This window comes from Glossina fuscipes, unplaced genomic scaffold (genome assembly GCF_014805625.2).
Source record: "Glossina fuscipes isolate IAEA_lab_2018 unplaced genomic scaffold, Yale_Gfus_2 1, whole genome shotgun sequence".
NCBI lineage: Eukaryota > Metazoa > Arthropoda > Insecta > Diptera > Glossinidae > Glossina > Glossina fuscipes.
In genome coordinates, this window is record NW_023998415.1 from 16,518,841 (window position 1) to 16,539,382 (window position 20,542).

A 20,542-nucleotide genomic window follows, 5' to 3' on the forward strand; every position below is an offset into this window, starting at 1 on the left:
TTCAATATTTATGTCACATTTTCCGCAAAAGTTCGATCTCAAACTTATCCATATTGTTTGGGGTACGTGTGAATAAGTCTACACCTCGCCTTGGCTAAGAAAACCAACAGAAAATCAACAGTTACATGAATACCTTTAGTTATTCCCGATGAACTTATATCGCATTGGAGGAATGAGAAGAAGTTTATCTAGTTTTGTTGTTACATTCCCTTATTGGACAACTGGACAGAACTTTTAATTACTTTTTCTTGAGAAGAATCTGAATGAAATTTTTTCAGTTTTTTTGTCTCCTATGCATTCTAAATGCTTCAAATTTTTGCTGTAGTTAGACTTCATAGCAGAGTTGAGTTCATAACACTTGAAATATCTCTGACACTGCGGCCTCTGTTCTTATATCTTCCATTTAACAATCATCAAGAGAAAGAAAACGAAAAATGAAAAAATTAAGTACACAGTCGAACTCGCAATGCCTCTGCAAATATTATGAATTGACGGTCGTCGAAAGCCTTCTCTTATTTCTTAGCAAACGATGCGATTGCTCATCTACGTCACTTCGACTTTTTAGGAACGGGATAGTATTCTTCTTTTGTTTGAATCTCTTTGTATATTTCATGTATTCGCCGATTTGCTGCCCCTTCCTGAAAACTAACATCCCTTTGCATCTACAGTGTCATCTGCATTATTCAGTTCACTCTTACATCATTTTTCCCCATTTAAAGTCTCACCTAGTAGTAGAGCTAAGGGATCAATAATACAAAATGTCAATCTCTTTATGATTCGATAGCGATTTCTTCTTTGATCTCTCGAGTGAGTGCGGTATGCATGCAAATTTGAATTCATGCAACTTTATCTTATCTTTGTAGCGGTCAACTTGCGAGACGATAGTGTTTGTGATAAGGCATTTGTTTCTTCGCCATTTACTCGGCTTTTTAATAATTTCCTCTAAAAGTGCTGTGTAATGTGCTCCGTATTCTTTGTTCTTTGTTTTTCAAGATAATCGATTAATAGAGTAAACGGAGACATTACAAAATACGGAAGCCATAGCTTTGCCGACTTTCATCAGATTATCGATTGAACACATGTTTCAGCCGTTGTCACATACCATTTGTAAAATATTTTTTCATTGCTCGCAAGTAGCTCCTTAGCACGCTACGAATTATTAATGCGTTAACATCTTTGTACACCATTGGTTGGAGAGGACACGTGGTATCCATTTGGAAAACATCTTTCTCATAGTCGAATTTTGTATGGAAAGTAGTGAAAGTGCCGCCACTTTCCTAATGATCGGAGAACGTGATATTTTCACGACATGAAAATTTAAGATGTCCCGTTTGAGGGTTAGTACCTTCGAAAAACAATGTATATTTTTTTCTTAAGGAAGATATCAATGGGATAGTCCCGCGAATTATTGACCGATACGTTGTATTAAAAGTCCTAAAGTTAAAATATTGATATCGTAAAAATGTATAGAGGCGTCATTTAATCACTTTTGATATGTTTTGCGTCAATCTGCAAGTATGTCCATATGTCTGTCCGCTTTAAATTGAATAAAGATCTAATTTGAAGCATTCAAAAAAGTTACATAATTACATTTTATTAATTTTAATAAGCAATGAAATTTTCCCCAAAGCAAAAACTAACTTACTCTCTACTTATTCCCTTTCATTTTTACTTTGGATTGATTCGTTCTGTAGGATTTGTAATTAGAGTAAGTTTCAAGTGTAAAATAAAGGGGTAAAAAGAAGTGCGGCAGGTTTGAAATTAACAGTCGGGGTACTACAAATCTGACAGATTGAAGCAAGCAATCTTCAATATGATCAATACATCGATGAATCAAACTATCAATTTGAATTGTATTTTTTTAATTTAGATCACTTCTCCGTTTGAGAATAGCATAACAAATGTTTCCATGCTTTGCAATTAGGTTTATAGCAAGTGTCGAAAGTTGATTCCATAATTATTCCATATATTAGTTACTTGATCCTTTTCCTCCTAGCAACTAAAAAGCACGATATCCGTTCATGAATATATTTAAATATTAAAAAATGTGCAAGAAAGTTTTCAAAGCTTTAAAAAGGATAGATATATATAAACTGTGAAAATAATTCGTATAAAAAAAAATTTAAAAAAAAAAAAAAAAACCAAAAAAAAGACAGTCGAAGGAGTTTGCGGCCTCACTTAGTAATAGTGCAACCACAAGGTATTACATAATAAAACAACTGAGGTAGTTATTAGGTGTTTGCAAAAACATTTATTAAGCGACTTTTACATGTAAAAATGATAAGGAAATGGTAAATATTAGTGAACATAATGTCTTTTATTAAGTGAAAGAAGTGATCAAAATTTTTGCATTATATTTGCAGATATATATTTATGTTAAAAAAAAAAAAAAAAAAAAAAAAAAAAAAAAAAAATTATATTGGTAGGGTGCAATAAGCACTATTAGTATGTGACAAATTTCTATTTTACCCGGGAGAAAAATTGAGCTTATGAGAAGTTGTACGCTGGTATATGGGCTCTCTAACATGTATATTTATAAGTGGACCGAAAAACCCTGCTATACTCTTCATATTCATAGGTAACAGGATTGCAATGTGTTTCATTAATTATTGCAAAACTTTCCAATCGGAGTCATTTTTATGCTGATATTTAAATACATTTATAAAAGTTTAAACAGAATTCCGCCAAGTTCTTATAAATTATATTTCTCCGAGTGCTTTAGACACTGCAACGTAGGTGGATTAGGTTAAAGTTTTTTTGCCCCCCACCCCCCTTAAAGTAAGAGCAGAATTACCCTCACATCTGATCAAGAATTAATATACTTTACGGAGGAATCTTCCAAGTTCATATGTCTTCGTTTCGAACTCGAAGTTTACCACGCTTTCATATTCCGGTGATGGATATCCTATTGCCTCCTGTCGCCTCCTCCTGCGTTTGAACACAAGTAAAAATTGTTTTATCACGTAATTGTTTCTAAAGGGAATAAGTTTTCATATAAAAATAACAACAAAAAGATCCGTTCTACCATGAACGTAATTTCTTACACTTTTAAAAACACATGCCTGCCGCGTAAGATTCGCTTCTACTTAATGAATCGACTTTCTTCCTTAAATCTTGTTGAATTGAATTGAAAAATTTTTCTTATATAAATATTTAAAGTTAAATTTCTATTCATTACTATGGTTGATTTTTTTTCGTGAATTTCCTTTGATCGTATAAATGCATTGCATGCTACATAAGAGAAACTTGACTTCAAGCCTACGCTCAATTGATTTAAATTAGCAATTTTCGCCTCGTCACATATAACATATGAATAAAATAATAATAATAAAGAGAGAGAGAGAGAGAGAGAGAGGAACGTGATTTACAAATTAATGCTCGGATATTTCGCTTACTTATTTCTTAGCTTCTTAGTAAAATGCTTCTAATGCTAACTCATAGATCGTACTACCAGACATCCACATAACCATAAAGCAAAAAATTAAAAGTAAATAAATAAAATGTTCACAATAGCACGTTCATGTCTGCATATGCAGGAATATATATATATATATATATATATATATTTTTTTTTTTTCTTCTGATAAATTTGTTGTTGTACTTGTTACCTAATGAGTTCATTTTCCGCTCTTAATTTTTATTTTTTCTTCTTCTTCTTTTTCTTCTTCTTTCTTTACAAACACATAAACAACAACTGTAAAAAAATACAAATTAATCATCAGTGAAGCATTTCTTTAAGCGTAGTAGACGTCAAAACTGCAAATAAAAAAGAAAAGGAGCAGAAACAAACAATGCAAAAAAAAAAAAAATAGTAAAAAATTATACGTGTGGAAAAATAAAAGGAAGTAAAACAAAAAGAAAGAAAAAAAAAACGAACATTTTTACAACAATTAATGCATATAAGTAGATGTGTGGAAATTATAGTAAAAAAAAAAGAAGAAAAATAGAGTACAACAGCAACGATAATAATAAATAACATATAACACAAATTCAGGCGACTCACCGACACACGTTTAAAGTGCGAATGTACAAAAATCCCTCAGTCTTGTAAGACATACTTGCATGCATGCATACAAATGTTTATATTTGATTATTCGTATAAACAACCATATATCGGAGTATATATAATTATAGACAATGTAAAGAATTGCAGAAATGTCAGGCGGACAAAAACATGCCATCAGATTGCAGCTGCTGGCTGGCTGGCTGGCTTTGGTAATCTCTTTAAATTGTTTGCCAGCTAACGTTGCCTCCTGAATGCGATGATATTTACTGCATATGCGAAAGCAAGTCAGTTAGTTCGGCGATCAGTCGATGTTTGACTGCTTGCTTGCGTAGCTTACCAAACCCACATATCATCCTTATCAACCCCGACATCATCGTGGTCTTCATTATTGCCGCTAACTTTATTGTCTGCGGCCTGTTACTTTCTACCGATGTTGCTGTTGTTTTAAAAGTTTTTCGATTTTTTTTTTTTTTTTTTTTTGCTTCAAGTATTTTGCTCTTTGTTTCAATTGGTTGCAATTCAATGGCAGCGTCGTACTTACTCTCCGCATATTGTTATTGTTCAGTTTAGTTCAGTTTTCTGCTGGCATTGATGGGACGGTTAGGGCTTCTGGTTTGCATGTTTTCACGCTTAGCACATTCCGAGCGTAAAGTTTTTCTTTCAATGAACAGTTTTTTTTTATGCAATTACATGTATAAATAGAATAAGTCTCAAATAATATTTCAAGCAAAGTCATCTCACATCGCATTCATTGCTAGCAGCGGGCTAAGAAAAAATGCACTCAGTCTTGTTCGTCGAAATTTATATTCTTTAACTACTTTGCTTATGCGCGCGTACATACATGACATATATAATGCAAGTACTTAACATATATACGATTGCTGGTATGCGTACAAGTGAAACACAAATCGGAAAAAACCTCAATCGTAAGGACCATTCATTTCGCATTTCAATCGTCACAAATCAGTGAAACGTTCATTGCATAAATAAAAGCATATTGGTTACGTCATTCCCTTTATAACATCTAAAAATACTGAAAACAATTAATTGCAACAAATTAATTTGCGCCGTCCTTTGCACATTGATTACATTGAGATCGGCGTAGAGTGTATAAAGTCAACGAACCCTAAATTAACTTGAGAGGTTTAATGCGGAAAATATATGGATGCGGATATGTGTTCAATCTAAATCGAAAAAATAAAAGTATCGTTGGAGGTATCGGTCTTTTCACTGCTTACGACATTCATGACAACTGCGTGGACCGTGGGAACGGTACACATTTGTAAGTTGAAATGACCTTATGAGCTAAAGCCAGTCTCGCAAATTTTCCTGCAACGGATGGATCGTAATATGTTGCGTAAAATAGCGGCTCGGCTACGCGTGGATAAGTATTACTGACAATCACTGCAAAGAAGAAATCAAGTATAAGTGAAATATCCAGTATACCAGAGACTATAAAAAAAACTCTGATCCTATTGCAAATAACTTTTATCTTAATATCCGTCTTTTCTTTTCGTACCTTTTCTCAACTTCCTATCCACATTAGATTACCTCGTTAAGTGAAATACTATAACTCAATACTCAATAATGGTATTGTGACGTGTTGTCTGTGCTTCACACAACATAGCAAGCACATCATCAATTATCTAAAAATAATGTCAATAAAAAAAAGAAAAGAACGCATTCATGCCGTCGTCACTTGATTCTGAATATTTTATCTGTTACTCATTCTTGAAACTTTCCCATATCAGTCACGCTTGAGTTTATCGAATAAAACGTTCTTCTCATCTCCTCTTCGACACTGCTATGCAAAATGAAAATAATTGAAATCATTGGTGTAACTGTGTTTTCATAAGCTCACAACATATTGCTTAATCTCCATGTTTAGTAATTGGCAATAGCAACTGTGAACGGCAGTGGGCGATTGCATAAATATTTTAGGTGGGTTGTTATTGGATAACTAACGTCGAGTAACTTTTTACATAAATTACATACAAAAGACATTTTATATATATATATATATATATATATATTTATTTATTTTTTTTTTTTATATAGCAAACAATAATTTAGTTGCAAAGATGAGTAAGAGAGAAGAAAGAAACTGTATTCGATTTAAGCCAACAAGCTGCCCTGTCACTGACTTAACTTTACTCTAACCTCTGCAGAGAAGCCCTTCCTTCCCTTCCTGCGCTGTTACTTAATTAAGTATGAAAACCGAATTCTTCTTCTTTACTTAATCCAAAAGCTATCGATTCAACTCCTTTCAATTACAACGATACGTTGTACAACGATGCAGTTGAAGGCACAGGCCCGATTGTATTTAAGGGTAATTTTCTAACTTGTAAACTTTTCTTTTCGCCATTTTTTCCATTTTATTTAACCATCCGTTCAATGTACAAGAATGATATTCAAACCGTTACGTGTGGAGTGAATTTTTTCTGCAGCTCATTTTATAATTCGAGCAAAGTCGCTGCATAAAAGCCCTGAGAACTACCATTAACTCGTTCCCGTTTTCTTACGACCAAATACGCTTCGAACTTATTGTATTTCGAAAGTCTTGAAACTTTTATTTAGACTTTGTTGTATGTTGTGGAATATTGCCGGCAATCCGTATCTCAACGTAAAAGATCGATTGTACTCCTCCATGACCGTGGACCTCCAACTTTAGTAATCTAATGAATCGCGCCACCTTCTTAGGTTCGGGGCACCATGCGGTGTTCGGCATATGGCCGTGCATTCGCGTAGTCTACAATGGAGTATGTCCCTCACTCCTTTGCAAAATTCGCAGGAATCGAGATACGAGGAAATCCATATTTCACAGATGGTATCGGAGACGGTGGCCGCTCCTTCATAGCTCCAATAGCGTGTACGCTATGCCAGAAGATTTTATAAACCTCTTTGTTTACTGCACTGTCCTTCTAATAGCTTGCTTTTTTTTTTTTTTTTTTTTTTTTTTTGCACCCATTGCGATACTAAGCTCTTGATATCGCTCCTTAGTATGCCACAGAAAGGTATTCCAAACCTATCATAATCCTTCGGGCTGCCTTGTTGTCTAAAGAGTCAGCCGTGTCGTTGCTTTTGACAATTCTGTATCTAGGCACCCCATTGTGCTTCCCTGGCCCATTCAGAGTGTGAAGCACCGTAGCTTCTTTAGCAATATTCTTGGAATTGCTTGGTTTTGTTTTAGATAAACAAATCACGGCACATAACACGGCCAAGACGATGCTACAAAACTATGTTTTTATATTTTGACAAAAGTCTTGTACCCTGGCTTGCTTTTATAAGTAAAAGTGTATTATCTAAGATAATTTAAGAGCTTTAATATTTATGCGGCTGTCTATTAATCGAGCATGTCCTTTCGAAAATGTTTACCTATCGAATTCATTTCAAATCATAACTGTAGAAGCGTAAGAGTTCATGTAAAATGTTCTAATCAAAAGATAGACCTATTATCGGATGCAGTCTTATTATATCCAAAGAAATATTGAAATTCGAAATCATTTAGTCGTGTGTTTTTGAAGTTCGCCAAAACGGTGTACCAAAATAAGCATGCTCTTGCCTTTTGAGAGGAAACATAAAACTTGTTATAAAATAATTGATACAAGCGATACATTACGATGCAATCACTCCTACAGCGAGGACTATTATTTATGGAGAGATTCGTACATGTGCACGCACGCATTCTTGCATGAATGCATTCACAAGCTTATGCATATACATATATGCACAAAATTTATGCGATATTAGAAATGAAGGGGAGTTATATGCTTTCAATAAATTTATTGATTGCTGCAAATCTATCTTTCGAAGGCCAATTAATGGATATGCAGAAATTAATTGAATTGAAAATCCATATGGCAAGAGACGCAAACATTCGATATCTTGGAAAGGCCATCGCAATTGCGTTCACCTTTAGACACAGATTTCATTTCTATTTAATAGTAACAAAAAAGACTTAAACACAAAAACAATTAAGGGTAACTTTCCAGGAAATTTCCTGGAAGACTTCTGCGTGGAATAATAAGACTTCTTTTTTCCAACTATTTTTATATAAACTACCGATTATCAGTGATTTTGTGAATTTAAAGCTGATGAAATATCCATACGTTATTCGGTATCCGTCAAAGTCATTTAGACATACCGCAGGTAAAAGCACGAAACATGCCTTTATGCTATGTGGTCGGCAAACGCGACTGGACATTTACATATAGCAGCTTATAGTGGGTATATTAGCATATATGCATCAGTGGGAATTGGGATTAAAGCAAAAGTCGATTATAGAGGGATTGGTGTGAAAGCCATGTTTGCTTGATTATAGCCAATCTCATACTAGCACATTTGAGATGCCAATATATTTTATTAAGTAGGGGCGTGTCAGTTATTCGGTCGTAATCATTCTGCCATTCGGCCTTTAGCAAGCCTCCGCAAATATGTCTACCAACTTTTGTAGTCAAATATAGTTTTTAGTCCGTTCTGGTGATAGTTGTAGGGGCAGATTGCGTATGTCAGGTTTGACTTGTTTTTTTTTTTTTTTTTTTTTTTTATATATATATGAATTTTTGATGACTATAAGCATTTGAACAATAGACAACAGAAGACTGCACGGACAGATGGACATGGTATCAGTGTCAGTCAGAAACTTGAGCTGATCAAGGATGCTTATACGCATATGCTTATACGTTCTTCTTATGCATATTTCCGATTGTGTCACGCGAAAGAAGCAATTTAATATGTCCACATGACCATCCGGTATCGTTTGTCCAAAAAAAAAAAAAAAAAAAATTTACTTCTTTCGTACTAAACACTTCTAATCACCATAATTGCGCGAATATATGTGCATACTATACATACATGCATACATACATAGCTTCATCATGAAACTTTTAAGTTTTCTGTTGCCCAAAGTGCATCTCGGTATTCGTGAAAAGCTTCATTTCATTATTCACTCATAACTGTATGTCTCCTTCTCTTTGTCTTGCTTTGCTGCTTGTCTATATCTATCAATCTGGCTTACCATTAATAGCATATGTCAGTCCTCGTCATTTGGCACGTTCCCCTCAAAAACAAAACAAAAAAAAAAAAAATCACATCTACACACACATACAGAGAGACACAAACACAAACAACCTGGAGACATAGATAGTATTATATATATATATATATATATATATATCTTCGTAAAACCTTAAGCATTATTATCAAAACGCATAAAAGCAATCAATGCTTGCAATCAATAAAATTATATGATATGTAAATGAAGGTATATAGAGAAATGCATAAATGCCGATGTAAACGAGCCGGCTGGGCTCGCTAACTGTCTGCCTAAAACCCCGTCTGCAGCCTGCCTGTCTGCCTGTCATCCTGTGCCCGCCTCTATCTATGATATTTGTTCAGTTTTCATTGTCTTTCAATGTTCGTCTTTACAACTATTTAAGGTGTTCGCCTTATTGAGTATAAAGTACAATTTTATCTACACTTTTAGCGGCTTTTTTTTTTTTTTTCCTTTTTTCCCGGAAACAATTCATTGACTTTGTTTTCGTTGTGTTAAAAATATAAATGAGAAAAGTCTCTTCTGACTTGTAAATTTTTGATGATATTTAAGCATTAATTTAAAGCTTTTTTTTTTTGAGAATGCTTTCACTGATAAATAATTTTTTCTTTCTTTCTTTGTTTTTTTTTTCCTTCCACTTTGTCACTATGCATTCTTATTCAACTAAACTTGACTGTGGCGTACAAGCAAGAGTTATTTATTATTCAGATTAGATTTCTTTCTCTATTTTTATCTAACATTTCACTTTATAGTGCTTATCACTAATACTGAGAAATGCAAACCAGAACAAAAAAAGAAAATAAATAAATAAAAATGGCGCTTGAAAAAATGGATTCATTACCTAGTCGGATAACAAGCTTACTAATGTTGATTGTTACCGTCGTGTCATTTACATAAAAATTCATTTATTCTTCACTTTAGGTTTTTGTATATTGTATAGTGTGCGACTCTGACTTTTCACACACACACACACACACACACACATACACACCCCGTTCTAAGCGTGTAACGGAAGTCCAAATAAAATATATTTACATATGTGCATGAGTATATGTGTCTGTGTGTACCTCAGTAGGTGTCCAGTGTGTAATGCCAGTCAAGATTTATTTAGCTATTAATTAATTCCTTAAAAAATTGCTATTGAACGAGTGCTCTTCTACTTTATAACTATATTAACAGTTGCTTGCCGATCTTTAATCAATAAAAGTTTAGATATGTTTTTCTATATTTCCTTTAATTTTTTTTTTTATTTTTTTTTTATTTTTCTTTTGAAAGTATATGTATTCAAAAAAAGGAAAATCAATAATGATTGGCAAAAATGTTAGGAAATGCTTTCGTTTACAAGATAATTATTAGGTGTTTGCAAAAATTTTGATCACTTCTTTTACTTGAAAAACGCATTTATTGCGAGAAATTAAACCAAATAGTTTCGATCATTTTCGACAACATTTCAGAATATATTAGGCAACATGACGATATGATATCGAAACAACTTATATTGGTTTGGCAACAATCCAAACCGCGCTTTTTCAATTTTGCGCGGACCCGTGTGTGCCAGCCAAGCCAAGCTGCACCGATCTGTACAAGGGGTAATCAGGAGGCGCCATGATATGGAGTATGACGGAGAAGACCTCTGAACCTGTTTGGTGCACTTTGGCAGCAGGTTTTTTTTAAATAAACGAAACTAAAGTAACGAATTTAGAAGAAGAAGAAGATGAAGACTTTTGAGCGTTCGATGATTAGTGTCGGCGTGCACTGAATAAATCAATAATATTCAATGAAAAACTGTTCATTTATGTGGAGGAGGATCATGCCACCATCAAATTGTACCGTTATGTACACTGATATTTCCTATGTCTTTATCATTTTTACCTGTAGAATTCGCTGATCAAAATTTTTGCAAACACCTAATATATTCCTAACTGTTCTTACAGCGAGCGCACTTGGAACGCTAGGAAAGCGAACGTATTTTACATTGATTTAGAAGTCTTTAAAGATACATGTTGCTGGAGCCAAATCGACCTAAATCAGGATCGCAATTAGAACACTGCAAACTTATTCCTTTAAAATCCTGTCAATTTAATGCAAGCACTTCTTTTCAAATGACAACAAGCGCTTTCAGGAGCATCTTCGTTGCCCTCTATCACAAGCAAACAATTCAGAATAATTCTATTATTACTGTTAAAAATCAATTTTTTTGCTTATTATGATTATTCTGATGCTTACATCGTTCGTGTTGTAAACTTAAGTTTCATAATCAATCCGAAAAACATTGTATCAAATTGGCAGACTTTGTTGGAAATGGATTTACATGAGATTGATAAATGTCTTTTGTTGTAAATTGTTAAAGAAAATTTTTCGATCATTCTATGGGAACATCGCAGAGGATCATGATTACATATACATTAAAAATATGAGAAATAATAGTTCAACGTATAACGGGGTTAATATATATAAAAATGGGCATGGCTATGGTTCAACAAGCCGATTTCTTGACTAAGTACGGTATATACGGCGTAAGCGCCGATACGATAATTATTGTGTGTACACCACTTGAACTTCGATGTGCAAATATGGCGCTTAAGATAGAACCGTTGCATTGTTTATACAAGCTTTTACCTATTTGAAGACTAATAAATATGTTTTTGACTGAAAGCTCTTACTTTTGTTATTTATTACGGCCTTCTGTCAATTGGAGAGAATTTTGTTGGCGACTGACTTTCACCTTCACAACCGTTTTAAGATACCTACTTAAACCGTCATGCATGCATATTAGTCTCAACAAACTATGCATGTTCTTTCATTGTTGTTTCATTGTATATAGCAGAATCAATTTCAGTGTCCGTTCGCGTAACGATCTGTGCAACTTCTAAAATAGCTCGACACGTTAGAGCTAAAATTTCTGTTAATCACTCATATCAAGTTAAATTCGAATAGTATATATAAAATGATCTAATATATATATATATACACGTATATACACATGTACGAGGTACGTTCAAAAAAAGTGATCCTTTTATTTTTCTCAAAAAAATATTTATTAGGTCACGAAATTTGAAAAGTCACCTCTTCTTCGCACACACCTCGTATATCTAAAAATATATATATATATATATATATATATAAACATATATAAACATGTTGGGTGATGAAATAATTTTTTGTTTTAGACATTATTTCATAATGATTTCATGTAAATAACTTAGGACACCTCGGTTCCACCAAAATCTGCCCTTACGTCCGCAATAAGACAAACAACCCTGACGAACGTGCTGGTTGAGATTTCGTGATTTATGGAATTCTAACATAACCCCAAAATAAACAAGTAAGGAAATTGTATTCGGTGGGGATTGAATCTCGCATAATCACCTTTTCGCATTCCACTCTCCAAGTTCTTTTATTTGATCCTATACCTATATCCCTGGTATAATTAAGAAAAAGTTGATCCATCAGTTGGCGGTATCTACCATATTTATTTTCGAATTAATCCAGTTTAACGTAGATATATAGATAGATAGATAGATAGAGATTAGGCAGATAATATATCTTTATTTGAACAATGTACAAAACATACATATATAAACATTCTGTCTTATTTACGTTAAGATAAATAAGCAGAAAACCTCAAAAAAATGAAATGAAAAATAAAAAAATTTAATCACTTGTAACTTTGTGCGGGCATGGCCCATTTCTCCAAGTAGAGAGTAGAGAGTAGAGTGTTTCGTAAAAGTAAATGTCGGAAATTATCAGCCTTCTCACTTTTATAATTTCTGAGTAACGAGAAAAAATCCATGAGTTTTTGCTAAGAAAAACGGAGCTGCGTTCAATTCGCGCTCCACTGCGGGCCTCTGCTCTGACCAATTTGGCCCATTTTCAACACCAACCTGGTTACGAAAAGTCGCAATGTCTCTACCAAATTTGAAGTCGATATCATTTTCATTTTTGCAACCACGACAACAGTGCTAAAAACAAAACACTACACAGACGCAAAGACGGACAGACATGGCTTAAATCAATTCAAAATTTCGCTCTAATCAAAAATGTATATAGTTTATTGGGTTTCCGATGCTTCCTCTTTGAAAAAATATAAAGTGAGTAGTGGGAGTTCACTGGTGGATAGAAAATGTTCAATAAAGAGTCGAACTTTTATCACAAAAACATTAGTTACACATGTTTCTCCAGCGTTCTCCGTTGAGTTTACCTGCAATGTCACTTTCACGTCCACAAATGACGTGTTCAACCCATAAACCACGCCTAGTTACTTTTATACCCATAAAATATCTAAATACGAACATCAGATGAGTTTTCTTTTTTTTTTTCTATTTTTTTTTTTTTTTTTTTTTGTACGAGGAGGGCCAATAATCCTTAGTCACACGAGATAGATTCATTATTTTCGTAATAAATTTCAATAATATCTATACCTGATTGTATTCCATAAATAATTGCAACGTCCAAAAAATATATTGAGCAAAAAAATTCGATCGGCATCGCAAGAAAGAAATGTGTTTTACTTACGTTTGCGTCCGTTTGCAACCACAAAGTGGATGAAAATGTAAAATGCTTCTCAATTAATATTATTCAGCATTTGTATCCAATCCCTGTAAATAAATATTCACGCTATAAATTACTCGGGCTTTTTTGCAACTAAACCGTTAACTAGCTTGGAATGCACAAATCAATATATATCTGAGGTGAGCAGAACGCAATTTCAATTTTGATAGCTTTCAATATGTTTTCTTCTTGCTTCGTTCATCATCATTTGTGACACGAATGTTTACAATACCTGTGCAAATATGCACTTAACACGAAAAAAAGAAAAAAAAACAAAAAAAAAAAATAGGTCACTAAGTAATTGGGGGACCGGAAAGTAATGTCGCCTCTGTGCGTGTGGAGCTTATTAGGAATTGAAATAAATTCGTGTCAGACAACGGTGGAACTGTGAAAGAATCCTAACCATCCGAGAACATTTGCTGTAGATTGGCGGTAAAGTAAGCAAAGCAGACGCTTGAGTCTGTCCGTAGAAAAAAAAGGCTAACCGATTCCCCGCATCTAATTTATTGCTTCAGCAGCACACCCCAAAAGGCACTTCTGTGCGCTTGGTGGAGTTCTCGCTTAAAATCTGGACAAACTGCATGGAAGCGCACAATGGAATCGAGTAAGTCAGTCTGTAATTGAAAAGTGCCAAGGGATTGTCAACAGAATGATAATACAGGATGTGGAAAAAATTAACGAATTCAAATGAGAAAGGTATTGCGTCACTCATCATCCCCGCCAGATATTGCGCCATCACATTTCCATTTATTCCGATTGCAAAAAAATGTGCAAAATCCCAAATGTCCAAAATAACATATGCAGATATCTTGCTTAAAAACCAATTGACTCTTATCGATCCGTCATTGAAAATTTGCACACTAAATGGCAAACAGTTAATGATAACGCGGTTGATTACATAATTGATTAAAAAAAATAAAAAAATCGATTTAATTTTAACATATTTCTTGATGCCCCCAATATTACTTTTTAGGCTTTTTTTTATACATGATGTTTGTGATGAGATGTGTGTATGTTAACTTTCTCGTTGAGTATGCAACATTGAAATGTATGTCCGTCTTCTTGCGCTAAAATTTACAATTATATTCTTTGATCGATTTCTTACAAGAAATAAGTAATAGAGAGCGAAAGTGAGAGAGAGAGAGAGAGAGAGAGAGAGAGAGACAGAGGGCGTAAGTTTCCCATTACTGCACTGAATGAAAGGGATACGTGCACTAGAATAAGGTACGCGATAGTCTTAAGTGCAAGAATTTTTGTAATATTTATTATGACAAATATATATTAGCAGGCGGGCATTTAAAGAATCGATACGAACCAAATATAATCTCTTTTCTTTTTCTTCTTTTTCTTGCTTTACTGAAGGCACTTGTAAGATTTCGTATAACGAATATCGTCATAATTGTGGTTTCGCATGTTGTGTTGTTTTCCTTCTTATTTTGCAATTAATTACAAAAAAATTTTGTTACATCTACGTGCCTGTATATTTGCATATTATATCGGTTCATATTTATTATTGTGGTTGAACAACAAAAAACATTTGATATGTTTTTCCTACACTTGCTGCGTGCAATTGAAATTTTATATAGTTTGGGAATGAAACCTTCTTCAAAAAAAAAAAAAAAAAAAAAAAACAAATAAGAACATTATAGTCGGGCAAGACCAACCATTAAATACCTTACACCATAATTTTCATCATCACATATTAAAACTTGGGCTTTTTTGCTCTATAAAAAAAATCAATTTTCAAAAAAATCCTTATTAAGGTAGGGCGCAAAAACTAGACCAAGATGGTTCAAATTTGGCATAGTTAATTTTTTTTATCACAAATTACTATAATGAATTCGTGCGAATTTCAGTTTTTGATATATGAGAGGAGTGGGTTCGAAAATTGCCCCCAGCCTATCCAAAGATTTCATACCAATGTAAAATGCCCAAATGCTACTACTTACTCACTTTTGCTGAGAAATTTTGAAAATGTTAATTTTTTCCCCCGCACAACGACTTTTCAGAAAAATGGATCAATCCGAACCATTTTCAATAGTGTTCGTCCTTGGGTCAAAACACGTAGCCGGACCAAATTTCAGCGAAATATCACCAAAAAATGTGACCCGTAACTTGAACACATCAGACGGACAGATGGACATACACACTTAGATCAATTCGATTTATGATTCTAAATGGATCGGTATAATAAAGGGCGGATCTATCTTATGCTCTTCTGCGTTTTACGCACTACCGCACTAACTTAATATACCCCTTAATGTACCACAAGTGACGTAGGATATAATAATAATTTAAAATTTCATATTAGAGATAGAAATTATATCAAATTTTGAAAGGTCCATGCAAAGTCTTATATTTGCATAAAAAGAAACGTTTAGAGACGCTCTTCATTGTAGACATACTACCGCTCTCGCTTTTGTTGTTGTTTTTTTTTTTTTTTTTTTTTGTTCTGTCTGTGTCTGTGTCGTGTAAAAATAGTTTGCATACCAATGTTTACAAGCGTTTCGCATTTTAATTATAGTATTTAATATTGTATGGATATGCATACATAGTAGGGATTGTACACAAAAGAAAAAATTTCAATCAATTCAGAACATTTCCAAACCGTATCGCATTCAATATATTCCTAATGTCTAACGAAACAATACCGGCGTTTAACATGTATTTTAAAATCAAGTTTCGAATTTGCTGATCATCGATTTATTATCATTGGACGGACTATTTTAGTCTTTCAATTCAATTCTCAGGCTCAATCTTTCCTTACTCGGTCAAACATTTACTCAATAATAAAGTTTTTCGTATAATTTATATGAACCGATTAAATTAAACTAATTTTGTGCCGTCTCTCTGTTGACACTATTTGCATTATGCATTAGTTCAAAGCTACTCAAGCCCTCAAGCAAGCGATGTCCGCATGCCTCGCTTGAAAGAGTGAAAAAAATGATATTCAATCTCTATAATAAGATACGGCCTATAGCATGGATGGCGATGCATCAAAACTTATGCAAACAGGCTTTGTCCATTTTTTCGGGAGTCATTAAAGGTGCGCGCATGCTTCTGGCATTGTTGTGATGGAAGACGACAGTTTTGCTTTAGTTGAATTTTGCGCTTTAATCGCATCAACTACTGTTGGTAGAGAGGGGAATCAATCGCTTGTCGGAGTTGAACGAATGCAAGTTAATCACTTGCACCACGCCACTGCTTTTCAGAATTCATTTTCCCTATGAACCGAATCGTTGTCTCCTCCGATATTGACACCATATCGTGACGAAGAGTGAAATCTCTTTCTTTCAATGAGTAAATGTTTCGTATACAAGCTAGTTATTCAAGCTTCACGTAATGTTTTACTTTGCTCACTTGAGTGTAAAATCAATGTAGCTTTTCAGCAATGAGAAGCAGAATACTGCTAAAGCACTGATAACGTTATGCTTTAGTCGAAGAATGATTTTGTAAGAAATTCTCCGCATTAGTGTTTTAAGCCCTTAAGATTTAAAAAAAAATAATACAAGTTATGTGACAAGTAAATGTTGTACTCTATGTCCGCTATGCGTGATAAAAGTTCTACGATAACATTTTTAAAAAATTGAACTTGTCAGTCGTTAAGAGTATGCATCAATCGAAGAACTGTGCAAAGAACATTAATTGCTTGGTCTCATCTAAAATGAAGAATCGTTTATAGGCGGCCGAAGTGACGCCTCTTGAAAGTCGTGCAACATCATCAACGAGTTTTCTAAGAAAAACAATATTGACCAAAAAGATCACTTTGCGGTAATGTAGCGATATATCAGGATTCACAATCGTCCTGAACAACCCGGCCGGCTTAAATGGCAAAAGTGTGTAGACAATAAAGGCGCATAATTTAATATAAGTACACAGCACACTTTGCCTATTATTTTTTTTTTTTTTTTTTTTTTTTTTACAAATTTCATCCTTGACGATCTAATATGTGGTGAGTGAGTATAGGGGACACAATGTCAATATGACAATCAAGTCAATGTATTGCTTTGATTTGTAAACAGAGGGGGGCCGACAGTAGTTAGTGGCATTATAACTGCTGGACGCAATGACAATATAGCCAGCACTGATTGTGCACTAAAATGTAAATTCTTCGAAGTCACGCATCGTATTCATGCATATTTATGCATATCTATATCATCATAAAAACTAGCTTAGGGGCATTATTTCTTTTTTTTTTTGTTTTTTTGGAGTGTACTTATAACTATGCACATAAACGAGATAATTACACATTATTCGCATTGTACAAATAAATTAAGAAACTAAAAGGCATATATTTGCAAAAAAAAAAAATGCTTAATTTTTTATTTACATATAGAGATCGATATGTTAACACAATAAATAGCAAGCATAGCATGCCAATGCAAATGTATTTGCATTTAAACGTATTTATTGACCGACAAGAATGAAAGTTATGAACGTGTGTGTATATGTATGTGTGTGTGTTTGTATATATTTGTATGTGTATGTGTATGTTTTTAACTCTGATCATTGAATAGAAACGCAGTTTAAAATGATGTAATTTGTTGTTATTTATCAGCCACTGTCAGGGCTTCAGTGTTAATGAGAAACAACATTTAAATGATTAATTATACCCTGACAGTAAATTTATTTGTTTCCACCCTTATTGCGAGATAAGATTCTATTTATTTTATCGTTAGGTTTACACTATAAAATTGCAAAATTTTCAATCAAAATAATTTTGACCAAATTTTGATCTACATTTTATTATTGAAATTCTATTGTAACTCTTACTTAAAGATATACATAGTACTACGATATCGTATATGTGTCAGATTGGAAACTTATTGAGTAATGTCATATATTTTAATTAAACACTTTTATATAAGTTACAAATCGTTTACGCATCCTCGTATTCGGCATATTTTGGGACCTTTTGAACTTCATCTGATACCCACTACTGGAAATCGATTTGTTAACATAATGTTTTTTACATCGTTAACTCGTTACATAGCCGATTTTGATTGAAAAATTAAATGGTTCTTATAAAAGTTCTTTATCAAATTTTACATTAGTTCCTGCTTTTTATAGATGCGGTTGTGTGCGTTTCATGCAAATTTTCAAACTTATTTGCAAAAATCCAGAAAAGGTATTTTTACTTCTCACGGCTCGTAAACGCATTAACAGAGATATTTGAACGGACCGACGGAAAGACGCACGGAATACTCGGCAGACTTATTACGTACACGTTATATGCTTTCTAATAAGGGGTTTTTAAGCGCTACAAATGGAAAAACAGATTTCCTATACCGTCATCCTTTGACGATGGAACGGTCCAACTTAACAGAGCTACGTTAAAGCCTTTACAAGACGCTAGTGTTTGCAATTTAAATTCGAACTTATCCTCCCACCCTTGCGAACCGCTATCAGTTATCCGGTAATAGATATAAATATGGAATCACTTTTATGCTTCACTTTTCTTTGCTTTGCTCCTTTTGCTTCAATTTATCAAAATTTAGTATTAGTATCAACGGAAAAGCACATGCCTCATAGGACAAATAAGTGCACGGTGTAGCAAGCATGATTGCTAGTTGATTGCGTGAATTTTCGGAACTCAGCATCTCTTCGAACAGTCCCTTTCGCCAAGTCTACAAAGAAATGACGTTGTTTAAAACAAAGTCCGCTTGGGGGCCATTCTCTTAAGTTAAATCCTTAGCAATCCGCCTGAGTGGCTGCGTAGGCAAGTGTCTCGACTTGCAACTCAATGGTCGTGGGTTCAAATGTCAAGTGCGGTAGAGTTTTTAATAAAACCGAAAGCCTTAGATATTAGTCTTAGAATTTATTCTCTGGCAAAATTTATTAATAATAATAATAATAATAATAAATCCTTGACATCCTTGAACTGAAAGCGGCTCTATATTAAGGCGAGAAGTACGTACTCCAATAGTCATATACGATTTCGTAAAAGCTTTAATACTTTATTATGAAAAGTGTCCGTTAAATACAAATGAAGCTGTGTATAAATATAATTGACTCTTTTACGTAATGCCACGCCTTTAACAATGTCAAAGCAAATTGATATTTTAATTTTAATTATGATCTTTTTTTCCCTTTTTTTTTTTTTTTTTTTTTTCTTTCATTTTCTTTAATAGGGGCTACAATAAATATAATGAGGATACCACATCACGTGACAGTGATTCGCTTATACAGGAATATGGAAACATCTCAACAGATGAGGTGAGCACATATTGCTGGCGGCATCCGAAAGTGCGTGAAAATTGGCGTACAGTATTGGCAGCAGTTACACTCTTGCTGGTCGGTACAGGGCTGTTTGTAATGGGAACATTTGCTGTTGCCGATCCGGCCAATACATCGCAAGGTGTTGTATTTTTTGTTGCCGGCCTAATATGCTTCATACCAGGTGCTTATCATGTTGTCTACATTTGGTTGGCTGCCAAAGGTTATCGAGGGTTTGATTTTTATCATTTGCCACTGTTTACATAAGGTATAAATTGTCAGGTTATTACGATTTCTTTTCCATGAAATTCAAATATTTGATATTAATCCAATTACATACATACATACATACATACACACACACACACACACATGCATGCATGCATGCATGCATAAATATGCACATTCATTTATAGATATATGTATACATGCATTTATATATTTATGCATATATATATATATGTATGAATGTGCGTATTTATGTATATACGTATGTCTATTACTAAACATTCAAACTATAAGTTTGTACAACAAAGCAAATAGTTTGTACTATATATACATACGTATTCACAACTCACCCCCCCCCCCTCCCCTCCCCCTTCACATTAATTCCCACCTTAACAAATAAGCATATATTCGGGATTCGATAATAGCAAAGTATTTACAATTGACAAACAAAATTTCTCTGTATACGTACGTCTGTCTGTCTTTAGTTT

General features: G+C 33.8%; 1 protein-coding gene across 1 annotated transcript in view; it reads left to right on the forward strand.

Moving 5' to 3' along the window:
* Window positions 1-20,194, forward strand: part of LOC119645071 (transmembrane protein 134) — a 29,518-nt gene extending 9,324 nt beyond the window's left edge. Inside the window, exon 2 of the mRNA XM_038044934.1 lies at window positions 19,742-20,194. Within this exon, the coding sequence (XP_037900862.1) occupies window positions 19,742-20,093 (352 nt within the window). The 3' untranslated portion in view covers window positions 20,094-20,194. The remainder of the gene's footprint in view (window positions 1-19,741) is intronic.
* The last annotated feature ends 348 nt before the right edge of the window (window positions 20,195-20,542 follow it).